Source organism: Gambusia affinis, linkage group LG06 (genome assembly GCF_019740435.1).
Source record: "Gambusia affinis linkage group LG06, SWU_Gaff_1.0, whole genome shotgun sequence".
Lineage (NCBI taxonomy): Eukaryota > Metazoa > Chordata > Actinopteri > Cyprinodontiformes > Poeciliidae > Gambusia > Gambusia affinis.
The window spans coordinates 27872163-27893238 of NC_057873.1; the positions used below are offsets into that span (position 1 = coordinate 27872163).

At 38.4% G+C, this 21076-nt stretch overlaps 1 protein-coding gene across 2 annotated transcripts in view; it reads left to right on the top strand.

Moving 5' to 3' along the window:
- The window catches only part of nectin3a (nectin cell adhesion molecule 3a), a 49378-nt gene that overhangs the window by 19688 nt on the left and 8614 nt on the right, over positions 1–21076 (top strand). The window contains exons 2-5 of one of the 2 annotated variants that reach the window (XM_044119016.1): positions 5319–5669; positions 11664–11963; positions 14951–15068; positions 18590–18741. In XM_044119016.1, the coding sequence (XP_043974951.1) occupies positions 5319–5669; positions 11664–11963; positions 14951–15068; positions 18590–18741 (921 nt within the window). The remainder of the gene's footprint in view (positions 1–5318; positions 5670–11663; positions 11964–14950; positions 15069–18589; positions 18742–21076) is intronic. The other variant, XM_044119018.1, reaches the window with a different exon arrangement.

Genomic DNA, 21076 nt, shown 5'->3' on the forward strand with positions numbered 1-21076 from the left:
AGCCTTAGTGCAGTTCATAGCAGAACTATTCATGTCTTGCACGTTTTGTCACGTTACAACCTTAATGTATGATTTTCAGAACTTTTTACAATAAAAAACTTTAATGTGTCCTTTATAGAACTAATATTTGCTGCAATTGCAGTGACAATTTTCATATTTAGAAGACTTTGCTCATTCCTCTTTGCAAAGCAGTTCAACCAAAGGATTTTTCAAATCCTTCCACTGATTTTCTTAATTAGATGTAGGCCTAGACTTTGACTGAGCCATTCTAATACACCTAAGCTAATGTTTGTTTATGGGACAGAGCTGATTCTCTGTCCCACTCTGAAGTCTTGTGAAGTTTTCTTTCAGTATTACCCTCTATGTAGCTCCCATCAGCTCTGAGCAAAAGCTTTTGCCCAACATGACAGCATGAGTCACCAAGGACACAGTGCATTGTGGTTGATGTTCAGTGAAAAGTTTCTGTCGGGTCTTCCACACATTTGCCTTGGACTCTAATTGGCGTACAGCATTTCACAACTAAACGTTAGTCGTGAAATGCATGACTAAACATTGATTTGTCAGCAAATTCTCACACCTAAACTGTGGCTCTTTGCAGCCAATGCTTTGGTGGTCTTGGCTGTTTCTTTGATTTGTCGTGTCTTGGTAGAATAGCACTTGCATCATCCTCTTTAATGTGATTTCAGTTATATTTACTGATTCACCTTCCTAAACAAATGGCCTAAGTCAGTTTTTTGCCAAAGGTCCCCCCCACCCCCAACAAATAATGCTTTGTTTTGGCAAAGCATTATTTAAGCCATTGTTTCGGAAGGTGACAATTTGATATTGTTCTACAATCTAACCATTTCTAAACGTTCCTCATCTCCTCCTGGGACATCTGACATTGATTAGAAGATCAAGGTCTGTTCAACTTTTATTTAGCGAGTAGATAGGGGAAATGCATTCCATGCTCTTCAGACTGTTGTTCTTAAATTCAAATTTTTTTGTCCACCATACAGTTGTGTGTATGTATAACTTTGTGTTATTCTTCATTGTAAAATAATGAAGAGTGAACGCAGCCTAAAGTCTATGCTTTGTGCGCTGAGTGATGTCATGCTTATTTATTTACTTTACGTTATTTAATAGAATTCCTAATTGCACTTTCTAAACCATTTGAAAAAGGCTTGTTGCAGTTTATTTTTGTACATGTTTGACCGAGGTAGTTGACCTTTTGTTTTTGTCAGTTCTAGTTTCTTTACTTATTTTGCACTTGCTGTTGCACTGATTGAACAAATAAAATTTGGGTTGTTTATACATGTTTGACTACGTTTGCACAGACGCAAAGTTATCAGAAAATATAATTCAGTACATTTATGTCTATTTTTATTTTAAAAAAAAGAAAAGAAAAGTTTACAGTCAATTCAGCTCTGTTTTTCTGTATCGAAAGATACTGAACCTCAGATATCTTTTCACTTCTGATTACAGAAGTGAAAAGAGTGTATTAGTGCATCTATGTTGTTAGCATGTGGATGGTACTCAGGACAGGAGAATAAAACTCCCCTTCACAATCTTCCACATGCTAAAGCTTGAGCAGCTATTCAAACACAGGGTCCTACTTTTGCACAGATGGTCGCACACTTATTTCTTATTTTGGGAGAGAGAGAAATACTCCATTTATATGTGTGTGCGAGTGTGAGCGTAATCACTAAAATTACAGGGGACGTAATGGAGCTCAGGGAGCGTCAGCCTCCTTGGCTATATTGCTCACAAACCATGATAGCATTGCTGTGGTTTACCACTCATATCCATGCCAAAGACTTGAAATACCCGCTAGTGGACCACTTTTATAAGTTTTACCCCATACACATCTTTGACGGCGTACAAAGTGGAAATTTACGGCTCCCAAATTTAGCTTATTCTGACTGCAGCCGTGTCGGTGAAACTGAGATTTAATGTTGGGATATTTCAAATAAAATCAGCTCAGAGTAATATTTCACTGTTTTGGGGGTTTTTTTCTAATAAAAGAAAACATTTGTTATGAAGGTTTAAGACTGGTCTACTCTGCTGTTCAGTAAGGTACAGTGTTGTAAATTATTGCCTCTTAAAAAATATGCATATGTGATTCTATCAATGAGTCATTCTCAGACAAAGTGGAAAGGAAACAGACTGAGATGGCTTTTTTTGTCCCAGCAGCTGCCTCGACCTGTAATTTAGGATTTATTTCAGGTTAGTTTTCCAAGATACAATCCAAACCACCACCGAGCTGGAAGTGTTTGTTTGTCCTGCTACAACCACATAGCACACCTGTCAACATGTGGATTATCAAATCAGAAACAGTTTTGATTTAATTTCGTAGATCTTTTGTAAGATCTACAGAAGAGAGAGGTCAAGTAGATCTTACTCAAAAACAGATTTTCAAAAGCTATGATCTCTTTTCTTGACTAATTAGACTCAACAGACTTCCAAGTGGTCTTTATGAGAACCATTAAAGACGTTTTCAAATCCTGCAGGGTTTTATTTTGTGACTTTATATAAGTTTATCCCTTCTTTTCTTTTTTTTACTACAAACTTCAGTCTGATTTCACCTCCTACACGTCTGGCTGCTATTCAAGCTGACACTGGCCAAAAGGCAGCTTGCACTCCGGTTTACAGTCCATCACACAGTTGACGTAAAACTGATAGACAACACCTTAGAATCACAGTAATTGACCTGGCTGTGTGTTATTTTGTGTGTGTGTGGGGTTGTGCGTGTGTGTGTCTTCTGACCGTGGGAGGAAAACCTACACATCCAAAAGGAAAAAAATGCTGCTCACAGAAAAGAACCAGCCATCAGGCCAAAAAAACTAAATGCATTTTCAGTGCAGTCCGTGGACATAAGCCTGTCGCAGTGATTCAATTAATCGCATGATGAATTAAAATGAGCTCGTCAATGTCCATTATGATGAGTAGTTTTTTTTTCAGGGCAGTTTTGTACAGTGATTTCATAATCCATTTTATTTATGGCTTCTCTTATGCTTCTCTACATGTTGATTGCAACAGCTATTGTTCTTAAACTTTTCATAATACCACATTTTCAGGTTGCTGTTTTGTATCATAGAAAATAAACTAAAATAAACCATTGTGATGAATTTGATGGATACAGTTTGGTTATTCGGGGATGCACGGTGGTTCAGTTCATACCACTGTTTCCACAGTAAATAGGAAATTGGAGATTTAACATTGGTGATTGGCCAAAAAGAGCACAATCAGAGTAATATTCTGATTGCGAATATTTGGGGTAGTAACAGTCCATTACCTCTCTGGAACCACATCCATTGTCACATTTTTCATTTCTTTCTGTCCACAGCACTGACATGGTCTTTAATGTTCAAAGCTTGTTTTATGCGTCTCAAAACAAGACAACAAAAGCTACGGGGTGGGCTCAGAGTCAAATTAGTGGGCTCATAAAATAGCAGGAATAAAGTTAATCTATTGCTTCCCTTGTTTCATCTCCGTCCAGAAAATCGTACCTGCTAGTTAATAAGATTCTCTAACAATTAGCAAGAGGAGCAGTCTGAGTGCCCTGTGGTGAAAGTGTGCAGCTTCAGAGGCAGAGCAGAACCCACAGTCACGCACAAGAAATCTGCTTCGTCTTACATTAGGAAACAAAGACATGCATTAAACACAGAAGTTACTTCTTCCAAGGGAAGGCAAATCAAACTAAAAATCCTTGGCATGCATTATTTATATGAGGGTAAGCTAGTGTGTCTTTCTTTGTAGTTTTAGCTTAGATGATCTCTCCAGAAATGCTGAAAGTTAATTTGTTTTTGTAGAATACAGCTGCTGTGAATTATAACCTGATGTGAAAGTCACACAGTATTAGGACCCCGGGATTTCAGTGATGAGGTAAACACAATAAAACCCGGAGTTTTACAGATATACAGTAGTATTTTGGCTGCTGCAGCTCCCGTACCAGCTGTTACCTGGTTACGCAGGCTCAGCTTGTGCATCTGTTCGGCTCTCCCTTCAACACAGACAGAATGAACCAATCACCTATGACGGAAAAACTCTCTCAAACTCTGATGTCTTCCTCAAAAAGTAAATTCATACCTTGTAGCTTAACGCAACCTTCAGGGCCACCAGGTTTTATAAACTAGAGAATATGTTTTTGAACATTTTGGCAGCATGATTGGAGGCACAAAGATACAATGACTACTCAAAAACACACAGGAGAAGCTAGCTAGCTGCAACACCTCAGTCCAGTTGATAGCGATAATATACAAAGATTGTAAGCTGCCTATAAACTCTATAGATGAAGTAGCTAGCTACAGGCAGTTATGTTTGCTAACTCTTGAACATGCAAATAAATCAGAGTCGAAGTACTTATGGCTCTGTGCCTCAAATCAAATATTCCTTTGAGGGAAAAAAGCAAACAAACTTCGATCAGTTTTGGTAAAGCAGTGCAAACGGGGAATAAGTGGGAGCTATATAAATATTTTGGTATTTAGTTCAACTCTAAGGCATTTTTAAAAGGCATATCTTCTTCCCTATTAAAAAATGGGATTCACGCCAGCCCTGTTTAGTCTGCTTTAATTAAACTCTGGTTTGTGTGCCTAGAAAGTTGAGTCAGTTTAGTGAATCAAACCAATCAGTTTTCTAAAAATGCAAACTCTGGTCTGCTTAGTTGGGTCAGTTGCCAAAAATGTGAACTCTGGTCCACCTACAAGCCCAGGTCTCAGTTCGGTAGAAGTGAACTCTGGTGCAGTTTGAATGCATATGTGAATGCAAGAGGACCAAAGACCGCACCAAAAGCAGGAAGGGAACTACAGCGCAGGGCCTTCTGAGTCAACAAAGCCAAAATAAATGCCTGAGTCTAGCAATACTGGCAGAAACGGTGTGTAGTCTTTTGCCAAGTAAAAAGGCAAAATCCTACAAATGCTAAAAAAAAATGATGGGGAAACAGTTTAACATTTTTAATGTGTATGTTCTGTTGAACCACAGCAGTCTGTCTATTGATTTGTTCTGTTTTTTTCATTCACACCATAACTACATACTTTTTGGGATAATAAATATGAATAAAATGGGAAAAATTGGAATCAGAAAAATTTTAATGGAAAAAGCTGAATTTTGGAACAAAATAAAATTGAAGTAGGAAAATAATAAAACTTAATTCTACATGCATCTCATTATGCGATGTTGAGTTAATCAGTAAATAAGGAAGCGTGCTTCTAGGCAAAGTAACTTTTTTGGATGTTGTTGATCTCCTTGACATGTGTTTTCCTGTGACAGATAATTTCCCTCTGTGGTTTCTGCTGTGACAATAACATTGGAACCTCCTTTTTTGTGTCTTTTTAATTCAGCAGGTGTAACCAGTAACCAGGTGGTCGTCCCTGACAAAGTGAACGCGGTGCTGGGGAAGAACATCACACTTGGCTGCAGGATCCTGGTGGAGCCCAACCTGAGTCTGACGCAGATCTCTTGGGAACGCCGTCTTCCGTCGGGTCCCATCACCTTGGCAGTGTTCAACCCCGAGTACGGAACCTCGTATGCCCCGGAATACGGCAAGCGCATCTCGTTTGTTTCCCCGTCCATACGGGACGCCACTATCATCATCGAAGGAGTTGGTTTTGCTGATATCGGGTCATACACCTGCAAAGTGGCAACTTTTCCTCTGGGCAACACGCAAGCGTCGACCTTTGTTAACGTTTCAGGTAACGTACAGTATTACTGTCGGCTAATACATTTGGATTATTTGGTTTTTAAGATGAAAAATTTACAGAGCAGTTCACAGCACAGCAGTTTGCTGTGGTAGAACAAAGCTTGACAGACCACTAAGTGTTTTCTCTGGAGAAATGAACCGCTCCCTAACCGCTGCCTAACATTCAAACTCCTCCTTAGAAAGATGCCAGTTGTTCTTAAGAATCTGCAGCTGAGAGAAGCATCTCTTATTTGACCTCAAATGTCACAAATTTGAATCATTCAAAAACCTATGTCACTGCTGCCTGAAAACGCCATTTTAAATGTTTTGGTGTGTCTGACCCGTTGCCCTTAGAACAGAATGCAGGAAATTCAGACTGAATCTGAATCAGACGCAGCAACAAGTTAATTGCAGGGTGTGAGACAAAATGACCCTCATAACGTTCAGTTATATTTTACAAACTTGGATGAAAATTGAGATTTGGGAAGGGGAAAAAAAACAAAAACGTTTGCTCTTTTCTGACTTATATTTTTCATTTTTAACATCAAACTCAAATTACCATAATTTGAGTGGTAATCCACTTGTGATCTGATGAGAAGCTATTTTAAAAAGAAATTGTGCACCTCTTAAAGATAGTTTTCATCTTGAAATCATTTTGTCACTTTTTAAATGAGCTAAACCATGTTTTGCAGTGGCTAAAAAAGTAATTTCAGGCTGTTTATTTTTGTGCTTGAAGAAAAATTGGCTTTAATAAATATTACAAGGTAACAAAGCTCTGATCAGTGCACTTTGCGCTTTTAACTTTACTAAATACTTGCTCCCTTTTGCTGGAAATAACAAATTCATAACCATATAAACATGCAGTCATTTCAAATATGTATGTATTTAAACTGAATGGCCACATTTCCAAAGAATCTTATTGTTGAACTCCTGCTAATTAAAGGTTAAACTGCAGTGTCCTCATATTTCTGTGTGGAATACTCATTTTTTTAATCTTCTTTTCTTTCTCTACACTCAGCATATGCTTTAAGCTCTAAATGTGACTCGGTGTTGAGAGTAGGAGATTGCGTATTGGCTGCAGCTTCTTGTCCTCCTCAGAGACAGGAGGAGACTCTGATGTCTAATGAGCGGCACATTAAGTATTGCTGCAGCAGCCGCAGTGTCTGGAATCTCGTGGAGCTCAATTACACCTTGCTGTCTTCTCTGAGCAGATTCTCTGGCTGTTTTATTTAATTTTTTTGTGCTCATAGGTAAACCATGTACACACATACCCAAACACACACCTTCTTTACAATTCAGATGTAATTAGGGTGTGATTACAGAGGGCGTATGTGTCCTTTTCAGTCTGATATGCAGCGTGTGGGAGCTGGGTTACCCCACTGGGTAATTTTCTCAGACGTGGAACATCACAGTTTGAAGAGTTGAACGTAGTAAGTTTATATTCCCAAGCGCCCTTTTTATGTCCTTCGTGTTTGTTTTGACGTGTATATGTTTAAAATTCCTCTTTTCATTATAATGAAGCTCATAATTCCTCTGCAGCTGTGTGATATAGCAGCAGCAGTGCATTGCAAGATTATTTGTACCTCGCTTTTCAGAATTTCTGGCAAATGAAAATCTGAATTCTATGATGTGGATATGTATTCACTCTTTGAAAGCTTAAATAAAACCCAGTCCAATCATTTCAGAAGTCACTTAAAGTGAAACTGTCTGGGGCTGTGTGATGTAAACACGTACCATTTTAAACAGCTGCTCAGTTCACCTCAGGAGGCCAGCACTGAGACGGGGTCAAGGCAAAAAATAATGCAGAACTAAACCAATTTAGACAAGAACATCAAAATTCACACAGAAACATAAAGATAGAACCCCAAATAACCTATGTAGACAGTTTACCAACAAAAGATAGGTTGATTCAGGGTTAATTACACTTTAAATAGTAAGCAGAGAGCAGCACCTCTGTGTTTTTAGCTGTAGTGTAAATCCAGCTGGAAGATGGATGGAGTTAAACACACGGAAGAAAACCTGTTAGATACTGCAAAAGACTCACAACTGGGATATAGTTTCACATTCCAGTGTGACACCAATTCAAAACATACGGCTGGAGCTACAGTGGAATGTTTTAGATCAAGGCATATTCATATGTTAGAATGGCCTAGAAAGTCCAGACCTACATCCAACGTTGGATCTCTGACAAGAAACAAAGGTTGCTATAAAAATATCAATTCATCGATGTATTGCAATCCATTTTTTTCCAATTCAGAATGGATCCGGGTAAATTGATTGCATCCTACCAGTCAGTGTTCACAACACGGTGAGCAACGAGATCTGCGTCCTGTTTTATAGTAAATCATTTCCCACACTTTCTGTTTGTTGGACAAAGATGGGAAGTGGACGATACGATAGCAATGTTGATTAGCTAGCTGATCAGCTGGCGCCTTTTCTTAGACACCAGGAACCCATTGGATGCCTGTCAGTGTGACCACCAAACATTCAAATGTGAAGTTGTCTTCTTTTTGAGTTTACTGGTGGTTGGCAGACACCAGTGTGCAGTTGCACCACCTACTGGTGAGGTTTGTGGGTCAGAACAGCAGCATTGTTCAAATATGCTTAAAAATTATGGTTCATAAATGATGTGAACTGTCTCACTTTCTACAATTTTTTACGTTTTCTTACACTCTATGTCCACTTTAATACAGTACTGTCATGTTTTAATATGACTGAAGCGTTACTGTGCTACTGTTTTACTTTCAGATATTTTACTTCTCCAATATGCTGATGTATGCACCGTTAAAGTAATGAATACCACCACAACGGTTTATACAGACAGGAAAAACAAAAAAATACATCATTATTCATTTGTCATCCAATGAACTGGTTGTATACTACTTCTTTCTAAATCAACTGTTTGAATTGACTTTAAAATGGAATAAAGAATGAAGGAAACCTCTTAAATACGTCCATGAGCATAGAAAAGGATTGTTGTTAAAGCCCTTTACCTCTAATGTACCTTTTGATACTAGATTTGTGCCATGTGTGTTGTATTTACTTCCTTTTCTACCCATTGCTTTTATATTTTCCCCTACTGAGATTCCGTGTTTGATTCCTGTTTATATTTTGAGGATTGTGAAAAGCACATGGCTGCATTTTCATTCCTTTCGAATTAACTACAGTAACAACAGCCAAGCCCCTGAGTAATGGACGAAAGTCACGGCACGCTTTGTAATGTTTAACAGGTGCAGTGGATATTGGCTCCATTTCAGAAGTCACACTCTCCATGCAAAACATCTCCAATATGAGCAATGTCATGAGAGAGAGACACACAAATATTTACACATACATTAGCTCTTCTGGCTTGGGTTTTCTTTTCTCCTCTAGTCGACAACAAGAAAGGACAAAAATATTTAGGCAATGGTTTAGTCGGCAAAACCCCTCTCGTGTAAGCAGGAGGAAGGAAAATATTACCCTAAGTGAATAAGTTACAATGACCCCTTTGTTTTTAACTACTGGCAGGTCAATGGAAATCTACTGAGCAGTTCAGTTACTTGAAAACAAAACAAGGATGCAATTAGATTTAGAAAGTGGATTTTACAGATAAGGAAACTACTGCTGCGTTTTCGCAAGGGGTGTAAGCGCTGAGAAAATATTTTCATCCCAAAGCGCTCTCTCCGTCGCCGTCTTCATGATTGGACTCTTTGCTCAGTCTTTAAATGGCGGTTTCAAGTCGGCTCAAAATGAGCTAAGTGTCGTATAATTTGCTTGCAATAAAGTGCTTTCAGATCTGCCGTAACAGAATTCTGGATTTCCCCTGAGACAAAATGTCGCATGCAAAACGTTGCTGCTTTGTTATTACATCGCAAGTTGTTTTTTGTTTGTTTGTTTGTTTTTTTTCTTACATGCCATAAAAACGTCTGTTGTTTTGCTTCTTTTTCATCCATCCATTTTTTTTTTTTTTTTAACAGCGCAGTTTCCCAACGGGATCAGATGTTGTGTGTGAATCGAAAGGAGTCATTGTAGGCATATTGCTGAGGGAAAATTATTGGCCTTTTCCCACCCAACACTTCTCCACTCATCTAGAGGGTTCCCTTTGCCACCCCCCAAAATGAACATGTCTGTCTGATTTGGTTATTCTGATGTTTCAGCTGGCTGGCCTGCCAACATAGAGCAGCTACTGTTTTAAAGGTCAGAGGGCTGCAAGGAGGGGCAGAGAGAAGTGAGTGAAGAATGTGAGGGCGGAGCCAGGAGGTCAGCGTCCCCGCCCCTTCCAAAGGGGTACATGAGGTGGATGGTTATTTTTGGAAAAGAAGAAAAGCGGGGTAACGGTAGTTGTTTTGTTCTTTGTGTTCCAAATTTTCTGCTGCACCTCCTTCTTGGCTGATAATAAGGAGCAAGATGGGAGATTTTTAATCCAACAGCTTGTGGGATTAAGCAGGCAGCGAAAGAGGAGGTGGTGTACTGCAACACGATGCAGACGAAATAAACCCGAGCAAACTATAACCTGCTTTTAACCGGGCCTGTTGTTTACTTTGGTTCCCCTCCAGTAAACGTTTTCTTCTCTTGTCTCCTTTTGGTCCTTAACTCTCCCGACTGTCACTGCTGACAGTGTGTGGTATGTTGTTTTATTTTTCTCTTCATTCTTTCTGTCCAGAGCATTGTTGAGACTGTTGTTGAGTTCGCTCTTTGCACAAAAAGAAGCGCGGTTGCACAATTCTGGTCACGTTCCTCCTACATAGACCTGCTTGTCGAGTCCTTCTCAGAGAAATGGTGTAACATCGTCCCAGTGCGGAAACAGTCAGATGGAGGGCGACTGTTGTGTTAAACGTAGTCGAAAATAACTGAGTCCCTGAGCAGTCTGGAAAAATATGAAGTCGTAATTTAATAATTACTTATATACTCCCATTCAATAAATTAGAATATTATTGGAAAGCTTATTGATTTCAGGAGCTTTATGAAACACATTATGTAGGCTGTTCCTTTAACGCCAAATGTATCATTTTTAATACAAATATTTCTCTAACAAATTATTTTCCTTAAAAGAAATCTGCTGCAATCAAGTAAACATTTTGTGTTTTTAATTATGACAATTACATCAACACAAAAGCCTGATGAATTATTTATGGTACAAACAAATTTAGAAAACAAGCCCAGGAGTCCAAAATGGTTTAATTTCTATAATGAAACACTTTCAATGTTTCATTTTAAAAGGAATCTGAATTTTTATTAACTAATTGTTTAAGTTACCAGGTTTAAGAGGGTTAATTACACACAGATGGAGCAGGGATGCACAATAAATCAATAGCAATATAATTCACAAAAGACACACGATCAATACCAATAGATAATACACCTGATAGAATATTCAGTATGTAGAGTATTAATGTAGGTAGAGGAAAGGCTTTGGCTACTGTACCTTGAACTGACTCGATCTTTGGTTACCTAGCAACAACTTGTTGAGTAACTTGCGCAGCAGCTGTTTCAGGTTTCTCTGGCAAGTCTCATAACCACTTAAAATAAAAATAAAAACAACAGGAACGGTCATGGCACCAGTTTTTAAATATCTTGAGTATTTCTGATATTTAAAACAAAAAAACCATAATCCATTTTATTTGTTTTTGGTTCCATCCATCCATCCATTTTTATGCTATTTATTAACAATGCCCTCAAAACAACAATATTATCATTTATTGCAGTCATTTCTGGGATAATTTATGGCTCAGCAAAATTTATTGTGGCAGGTCTTCTTCTTGCTGCGAGTTCTCCCAACTGCATCATTGTTCAGTCTACAATGAGAAACTCTTCACCTTAATGTAGACGACTGTGTAGACTGTTTGTCAATGTTTAATGTGCGCACTCTGGGTGAAAGATGGAAATCAATGTTTTCTCTTTTAGCAGTTAAGTACACTAAGGTGACTGGACATTGCTAATTCATGCATGAACACAAAAAAAATCACTAATAATTGTTTCATCATCTATTCAGTTTTTTGTTGTTGTTTTTTTCTCCTCCTATAAACAGTGGAGCCCAAGGTGTACGTGTCTGCAGGCCCCGCGGCTCTTCTTGACGGCGGGGACGAGGCGCTGGTGGCCACCTGCATCGCGGAGCGCGGGCGGCCCGCCGCTGAGGTGTTCTGGGAGGCCGAGCTGTACGGGCGATCTGAGAAGCAAACTCAGGAGGAAGTCAACGGCACCACCACGGTGCGCGTCAACTACATGTGGAAGCCGCAGAGCTACGCCCAGGGAAAGATGCTCACCTGCGTGGTGCGCCACCCGACTCTGCAGACAGAGTTCCGCATACGCTACAAGCTAAATGTGCAGTGTAAGTGCTGAATTAAGAGAACTCACACAGTTCCACCTGAGAAAAATCATGACCATTTTCTTTTGATACAGTTGAAATCAGAATTTTAGATACACTGAATAAAGATTTTTTTTTTCTCTCCTCGGTCTTTTATTGTATTCTCTTAGAGAGAATTACCAAAATGATTTATATTTGCTACATGCCACAAAACTTGGCAAGAAAATTTTTTTGATATCTTTTTGTAACTTTATTTGAATTCAAAAGTAGAGTTAAATACAATTAACACACACAGTAGATGCTCCATTTGATGTATCAAACTTTATTAGAAATACCCTTGGGATTATTTGAAATGTAATTGACACAGAGACACAAAAGAAAAGAGGAAGAAAAGTGAGACAGGTGGGGGAAAGGTTTAAAGAAGATGGAAGTACAGGAGAGGAAGAAGCAAAGAGAACACAAGTCAACACCCTAGAAACCTGCCTCCAACCCTGCAGAAAGAGAGAAAACCAGAACCACAAACAACATAAATGTAACAATAGTTCTAACATTACTGAAAATCACATGGTACAAGTTAGTTCAAGGCGTATTTTGACAACTGCGTCCCAACATTCAGTGTATCTGAAAAACATCCGAATCTGAATGTTTAGAAGCAATTGTCAGTCGAGCGCCCTGACTCTCTGTGTTTTTCAAAATCAGAAATACTTCCAGTACAGTTGAATTTCTCTATTTGTTTTGTCTTGAAGAAAAACATATCAGGGTCTTTTTTCATTCAGCTGAGTGGTAGTGGAGAGCAACATGTGGGGGTGGGGCAGCATTGTGTTTTGCTAAGCTGCATTCACCCCAAGAAAGATTCAGTTGCTCGGGGACGTTCTCTGCCGTCTCATCGGAAGAACTTCAAACTATAAGATTATGATTGAAAATGTACGAGTTAACTTTTAAAACTGTTTGAAATCTTAATATAAGGAACTGTCTCATGCCTCCCTGCAACAATAGTTGCAACAATCCCCTTTAATTTTGTAAGAGAGCAATAGTGTCAACTGAAAGTTAACTGAAAGTATAGATTTGAAGTTATTTTGATGAAATTAAAGTCAGAATTGCTAAGGTGCCCCATGCTTCCTTAACAAGCAGACTGTTAGTCTGTTTGTTCTGTATGAGTGGAGACTAATGAAGGTGTTTTATGAAATATTGATCAAGCCTTTAGAGCAACACAAGTAGCAAGAGGCTGCCGGACGCAGCGGATGGAGACACACGGAAACCAAGGTTAATGCAGGAAGAAAGAGGCTCTCTAGTTCAATAAATCATGTCAAGTGCAGAGGCAAGGGGTTTTAAGTGCAAAAGAAGCACAATTTTGAACGGTGCGGAATAGGTTCAGTGGACGAAGCAAGTAGTGACATCTTCGCCTGCAATGCAAACACTTCCTTCATTTGCCCTCTAGAGAAATCAAAAGGAAAAATTAGATATCTGTGTCACTGTTTGCCATGTTTTATTACAGTGGCCTGCGCTGCTCTTCGGTTATTTCTTCCCAGTGACGGTTATGGGTTATTATGTGGCAGGCTGGATCTGCTGACTGACTCTGCTGTTTTCTAACTTTCCATCAACGAACTCTCATTTGTTTGCTCTCCCAGCTTGATTTAAGCGGCAGATGCTGTGGCCTGTCACCATCCTGTGATTACAATACATGCTTTGTTCCTTCTGGAAAAGCTCGTTTGTCACCTGGCTGCTTGAATGACAGAGACTAACTGTGAAGCTTTAGTCTTCTATCGCTGGAAATATAATTTGATTAAGTACAAGACATGATTCAATTCTGTTCAATTCAAATGTACTTTATTTATACCAAACGGAAATTTAAATGTTGTTAATTCATATCTTCCAAGTATCTCTAAAGGGTTCTTGCAGATGAAGATTCTATGGGCAGGAAGAATCTTCAGTGATAGTCTGATGATACCTCTGACTGAAGACTGTTGCTCCTTACTTTTATGACATGCTAGGAGCTCAATTTCCAAACAGTGGAGATGATATTCCACGGCAACATGTGCTTAATGACACCATTAGTTCACACCTCCTTTGCTTATGACACCCTAATATATCTGTAGGTGTTGTCACACCAGCCCTTATTGGTCCACTTTAACCAAACTACAGTTCAATTGCTAAGAAAATCCGCTTCATTTGAGAAGGTCATTAAAGTCTGATGTGGACCAAATACAAACCTTGGTCTCTGTTTGTTTAAAGAGAACTGTGGTGCGTTTTGAATGTTGATGTGAACACCAAGCGCACCACAGACTGCTCCAAAAGTAGGAAGTGTAGTACAGCGCATGATATTCCGTTAAATTCAACCAAAACAAATGGGTGAGTCTAGCACTAATAGGAGAAATGGTTTGTGATCTCTTGCCAAAACCAAAAGAGAAATCCTACAACTGCTAAAATCTGACGCCACTCCATCTGTTCACATTTCGCAGAGAAGCAAGTTGCGCTTTGCGTGTTCTTCAGAGGTTTTTGTGTCGTTTCCCTCAGTGGTTCTTGGTGGAACGCCACCACAGACGAGAGGATGAACAGATTTCTCAAAGGTTTATGTTCATTTGACTCAGCGCAGTTTGAATGCTAACTGCAGCAGATGAAAAAGTTGTGATTCTGATCCTCAATCGAACCAAGTCTACCGGCATCTAGACCGTCTATCTAGACAGAAGATGTCTGTCCGTCTGGTTAGAAAGCTGGGCAGAGAGACCTTGGAGTCCATATGATCCTCATGAAGACATGGTTTGAACTTCCTCCTTCTCTTTCTGCTCTTTGGTCTGCATCCATGAAGCCTCTTGTTGAACCTCTCTGGCATTAGGGGTCATAGTTCAAATGTTAATTGAGCTTTGGAAATTCTAGAAACCTGCCTTCAGTTGTTAAAGCAATGTCTTGCTGCAATGGTCAAGAGGAAATATCCATTAATGAATTATTGTTTTTTTTATATGTATGTATAATGAAGCACATCTAACCTTTAAAACATTTTTGTTTGTTTACAGTTGCACCAAATATATCCATACAAGGAATTGATAAAATCTGGTATGTGGGTCAAACAAACGTAAGAATCACCTGCACAGCCAACGCCAACCCTCCTGCCCATGACTACAAATGGATCAGGTCAGTGTCTCCAACACATTCCTGCTTTTGCAAAAAAAAAACAAACCCTACCCCTTCTGTCTCCATAGTGTCTAATGTTGCAAAGCATGAGAACATTCAGCCCATTTGCAGATACTCATCCATTTTAGGTTCAGCATCTGAAGCAGTTATTCTAGTAAAGATTTGTAAAATGCTTCACTGTGGCAGTCCACCAAAAGAAAAGAAGAAGAAGACTTAAAATATGTTGATCTTTTATTCCAGGTGCACAATCTCATATGTAATTAATTTGTGTACATTTATTCATTCGAAGAGAAACCATTTTTACAGTTTCCATGAAACGAATAAAGCGTTTTTGGTCATTTATTACCCTCTCTAAGTTAATCAGTGTGTGGAGGAACCTTCTCCTGGAGGTTGATTCAGAGAACAATTTCTCCTTTTTTTTCTTCATGGCACAGGGTGTTTTTTTATTTGCAGAATTTGAGCAGTGTCAAACTTCTGGGTGGAGCATATTTACAAAGAAAGTTTTTTTTTTAAACTTAAATGCAAAATATATAGATTTCTTGCACAGTTTTGGGTTAATTACTGCTCTCAGTATGTTGTTTCTTCAGCAAATTGACATTTTTTAGTCTATGTAGTTTAGTTAGTTTCTCATTTACTAAGTTAGTCTTTGATTATTTAAATAATCGATTCATCATGATTAATCAAATGAATCGTTTCACTCTTTGAATCATTTCAGCCTTAGCTGTGAGCCTGTTTCTCTTGTAGAGACCTTTTGTACCAGGACATTTTATGTTAAAACTGGGTGGACTGGGTGTCCTTTAATTGGGAAATGATTCACTAAAGAGAAGACCAGACACTGGACAAAAAGGAATGGGCAAAGATTCTTCTGAAATCTCATGAAATATTGTAGAAAATAAACCAAGTTCTTCCCTGTTGACAGAACGTGGGTTTGTACTGGGTAATCACTACAACTGTACCATTAACTGTGGCAAACATGATTTATGGTTTTTTTTTGTTTTGTTTTTTTGAATTGATGAAAATTCAAATTCTAAATCCTTTGTTATTATATTATGATGCATTGTTAAAAGTTTATTTCAAATATTTTACAGAGGGATGCATAGAAAATGTGAAGCATTCTGTATTTTGAAATGCTTTGGCATTTTAAATGAAAGCTTGCTAAAGGGATTCTTGACATATCACTATATTACTAAAATAAAGTGCTGCACACATCCAGAGTTGGTTTGAGTTATTCAGGATCTCACTAAAACTTCTATTGGAACTAAAATCTCGAAAAGGCCCCAGATACTCATCATGTGAAACTGTCTCAGCAGGTATGGAGTCTGGAAGAATGTCCTAATGTATAAATTCACAATGCCCTAAAAACTTTTGAGATGTTGTTAAATATTTCCCTGTTGTATAACATGACAGTAAACACTTTAAGAATCATATTCAGGTGAAACCGTCCACTGGAGTACAGTAAAAACTTCATTGAATATATTGGTAGTTTGAGCTTGTGGCAGCTGGCAAATAAGAAGATGCCAAAATCTGCAAGTATTTCTGATATATGCAGACCAAAAAATATGTTCCACAGCGTCAAGACAAACATGACGTGGGAGACAGGCTGCAGTCATTCCAGATTGGCTTATTAAACCTGCCTGGCTGTAAAAGAAGAAGTTTGTATCTATAAATTACTGATAGTCTAACCCTGGAGCCTGGACACTGGAGCTGTTGCCTGTAGTGCTGAACCCTTTGGGAAGACTCCCTGCTATAAATAAAAGACTCTAAACGGTAGTTCCCTCTTAAAGCAGCTGGCCTGTTGGCAGCTTTCCTTCATCATTAATAGCTTCATTCTTACTGTTTGCTCTGGTGGGTCTGTCACAGATTTTAGCTGAAGCTGCTTTATATCCACAATATTACATCTATGAAAATCTTTAATTTTTTTTTTAATTTGTGCACAAATTGACAATAATGTAAATAGGGATGATTGTATCATTGTTGTTGTGTTTAAGTTAATTGTGGTTGTCTATTAGGATTTTGTAAAACATATGTTGATACTATAGTATAGGAGAATACTGAATGTGCGTGAGGTGATTATTAGTATATTTTTCACTTTACTAAAGTCATTGTCCAGACAAATCTTTTTCACCAATGCTCTCCTGATGTCTTCTACATTGTTGTAAAGCTTTTATTGTGAAAGTTTGACACATACTTTGTGTTAAGAAATATGCAGAGGTGGTTAGTGTTGTTATTTTATTACTACTTATTCCACTTGGTAAGAATTTCTTTTTCTTTTTCTGCAAATTAGATAAAGAGAAACACAAAACTGTGTTTCAGTCAGAGAAGCACTACTTTAACAGATTTTTGCTGAGGTGAAAGTAAAGTATTTAAAAAAAAAAAGCTCGTCTGAATTACTGATTATAACATTGGATTTTAAATTTAAAAATTAAATCAGACCGGCACAAGTTTTGTGTACCAAATTCTGGTATTTAAAAACTAGAACGAAAAAAATTATTCTTAATCGGTTTTTTGTTTGTTTGTTTTTTAAATAAAACTCAAGAAGTTAAGACTTACTGTAATGTTTATATACATTACGGTACATCCAGTGACAATAAATAATGTTCATATTTTTGATCTAAACATGGCAGATAAAACAGCCTGAGAATAACAAAGTCTGTATAGAAACAAAGTCTCTCTGGTTCTTCTTTGAATGAAACAAGCTTGTTCTTCATTTAGTTACTCTCAGTGAGTAGAGTACCCAACCATTTTACTCAAGTAAAAGTAGCCATACTTCATAACAATATTTAGAAAAAGTGAAAGGTACAGTGAAGTAAAACTAGTGCTGAACATTTTTTTTTATTCCAAAATGTTACTCACTCCCAAAAGTGTTCATGCATTGTGAACACTTACTTTGTGGAATAAGTGTTCACAATATATAAACACTTACTTCTGTTTCTGTGCTGTGTTGACGGTTTTAGCAGGATACAAAATAAAGATAGAATGCTAAAAAAAAAACCTTACTATTACGATATTGTTAATATTTTAGCTGGTTAATCTTTAAAATCTGTTAAACAGACCAACCAGGGTCTGATTCTGAAAAGCTGTTTCCTGCTGTTTGTTAACCTTTTTAGCATTAGCTCCAGATCAGCTAAGTGGAGGTGACTGCTAGCTGAAAAAAAAAAATAGAAAATTTAGATGCATCATTTTGAGCAGGATAAAACCTGGTGTCATGTGTGAATTCTATCATTGTGCTTTAAAAGTTAGAAATCTGATGTTCCTTCGTTTGTCATTTACTCAGCCTACAAGTTAATTAATTTAGTGTTTTGTTTTTTTTGCCTAAATCCTGAAATTACTTCAGGGTTTAGGCAAAATGTAGGGAATTGTAAAGACAATTTCCTTACATCTTAAGGAAGAATTTATGCAATTTATCTGAATAGTTACCAAAATACAACTCAATACAAGATCGATCCAGTTGGATTTTTCTTTTCAGTTTTTGTCTGTTAAATGGCGCAGACTAAAATATGTCGCCTCTGGTTTCTGTGCAGGTTGGATGGAGCCATGCCGGAGGGTGTTAAGATTTCAAATAACAGCCTTTCTTTCACACGCCCGCTAGAGCGCAATGATTCTGCAATCTATCGCTGCGAGGTGACTAATGACATTGATCGCAGCACTCACAATGTCAACTTCTGGGTTCAAGGTACTTTTAACTTTTTTCTCACAGTTTGGTTACATATTACCAGATCTTCTCAACTTTTTGTTTGTTTGTTTTGCTTCAAGTTTTTCTCATTTAGGATAAAAGTCAATAATTAATGTCCTTAGAACAACTAAGCTTCAGTGTAAATGTAAATGTCCCTGCCAGGATCCACTTTCACACATCTCTGGCAACAGAGTAGGACCACGGGCCGCAGATAAAGAGTATCAGTACTGATCGTTTCCAGCGTTGTGGTTTTGGCAACATTAGATGACTAAGATAAGAAAGAAGCTGTTTATCCCTGCTGGTTCAGCAAAGTATTCACCCATGTAGCCTTTTTACTGTGCTTTGTTAAGGTCAGGTTACACAGCAGGACATAATGAATTGGGTTGAGAGATTTGCAGCACACAGAAGTCTGTGTTTATACTCCATAAAACATCTTTGTTCAGCAGTAGATTGTGCCCCTACAGCACTGGAGCACCAGCAGCTCCGATTATTTAGCTCAGCTCAACACCTATAGATTAAACTGTGAAGTAATGGGAGAGAGGAGTTCACTGACTCTCCAAACAGGATTTACTTTCATTTGAATTTGATCCTGTTGTGATCAATTAGAAGGCTTTGTTCACACATCCTATTGTTTTTTATATATTTGTGGCAATGTTGCAACCGCAAACCTCTCTTAAATTTGTAAGGGTTTTTTGTTTAGAATTTCTGTTCCTTAGTCTCGACTCGTGGATTAGATTAGCTCTGTTTTACCTTAATTCAGTCCCATAGTTGTTTTAGTTTTATTATCTTCCTCATGTCTAGTTATTGGTTATTGTAAGATTTGTTTTCATACTCAGTTTAAGTTCTCTCCTTTGCCCCCGTGTCATTTTCCCTCTCTCTCCTCAGTCTCCCTTCTGCTCTCTCCCTTCACACTGCAGCCCGTTTTTAATCATCAACCTGTTCCTTGTTCAAGTAATCAAGCTCACCAGTTGTATACAACTCATTCTCAGTCATTTCTTACTGGTTCCTCTCATTATATCCCATTACTTCCCTTTAGAGTTCAGACTGTAATTTTTCCATGGATTCCTGTTTTTGTTTTTCTCTGTCTCTGTTATTTTTGTAAGTTTTATTCTTCATTTTTTTATTAAACATTTTTCTTCTACTTGCTGCCCCTGCCTTTCTGCGTTTGAGTCCAATGCTCCTGCAGTTCCACTCCTCCCACACAACTCCCCCCTCTTTGCTCCTTCACACTAGCCTGTAGCAATTAGCACCTGATGGAACTGAGCAGCTGCTGAGCTCATTATAGGAGCTACATCTCAGGGAAAAGCTGGTCAAAACGTTGTTAGTAGAGGAGGGTTAATAGAGGAGCCATGTTGTTATGACTTCATGAAAGCAGAGTTTCAGAAAGAGCAGGAGTTTTTAAAGAAAATAAAATATCTTCTTTAGAAACTCTTTAAAAACCACAAACTTCATGTTCTCCATTGCTCAGTATTGCTGCTAGTGACATCAGAGCGTTGACCACAGCTTCTACATCCTCAAGCCCCACCCATGTTTCCACTTTCCTGCCCATATTCACACCCACTCTAGCGAGGAACATACTCTAATGGAGACACTCCCAACTTGACCAGAACCAAATCAGACAATAACCGGTTAGAGTGAGACGCGACAACAGAGAAGCAGCAACACGGTTTGTGAAGTGAAAAGATACATCAACCGACATGTGGCAAAATGTTCAGGGGGCGCGCGAGTACTTTTTGTGATTTATGTCACGATGAAATAAAAACGTCTAGAAAACTGAGCTGCTCCCATCTGCTTCCTGTGTTTTTATTAGGTTGGGTTCATCATTACAAAGTTAGGGCGTGGATCCTAAGAACTCTCTATTGCTTGTGTTGCTTTATTTTTTACTTTTCCTCACTTCTTTACATTCTGCTTCTCTTCAACAGTAAACCCCAGTTTTGAACTTTGCTTTCCTCTAACTATCATAGTCCTTCTGGCTTCTCCGCCGTTTAAAGACCTTGAGTCCCGAAAGGCGCCGCCGGGCTCCGTCTGTGAACGGCCTGCTTTGGAAAGTTCCTGCTCCGAATGAAAGCACAGCTGACATCCTGTCCAGAACGGACTTGCACTGAGCAATTATCTTGTTTTTCTTGTCAAATCTGGAGTGTTGGGCATGCATTCTCTTGCCTCCATCCCCTGCCTCCATCATCTGTGGAGATGACCCGTTTGAGCTCAATAATACTCCCTGCCCCCTTCAAGCATTTCACATTCCTATTTCGTCTATAGGAATGTGCTTTGTGGTTTCGACCCACGTCACTCACGGTCAGCTACATGGATTCCTAGTCCCTACATGAAATTATGC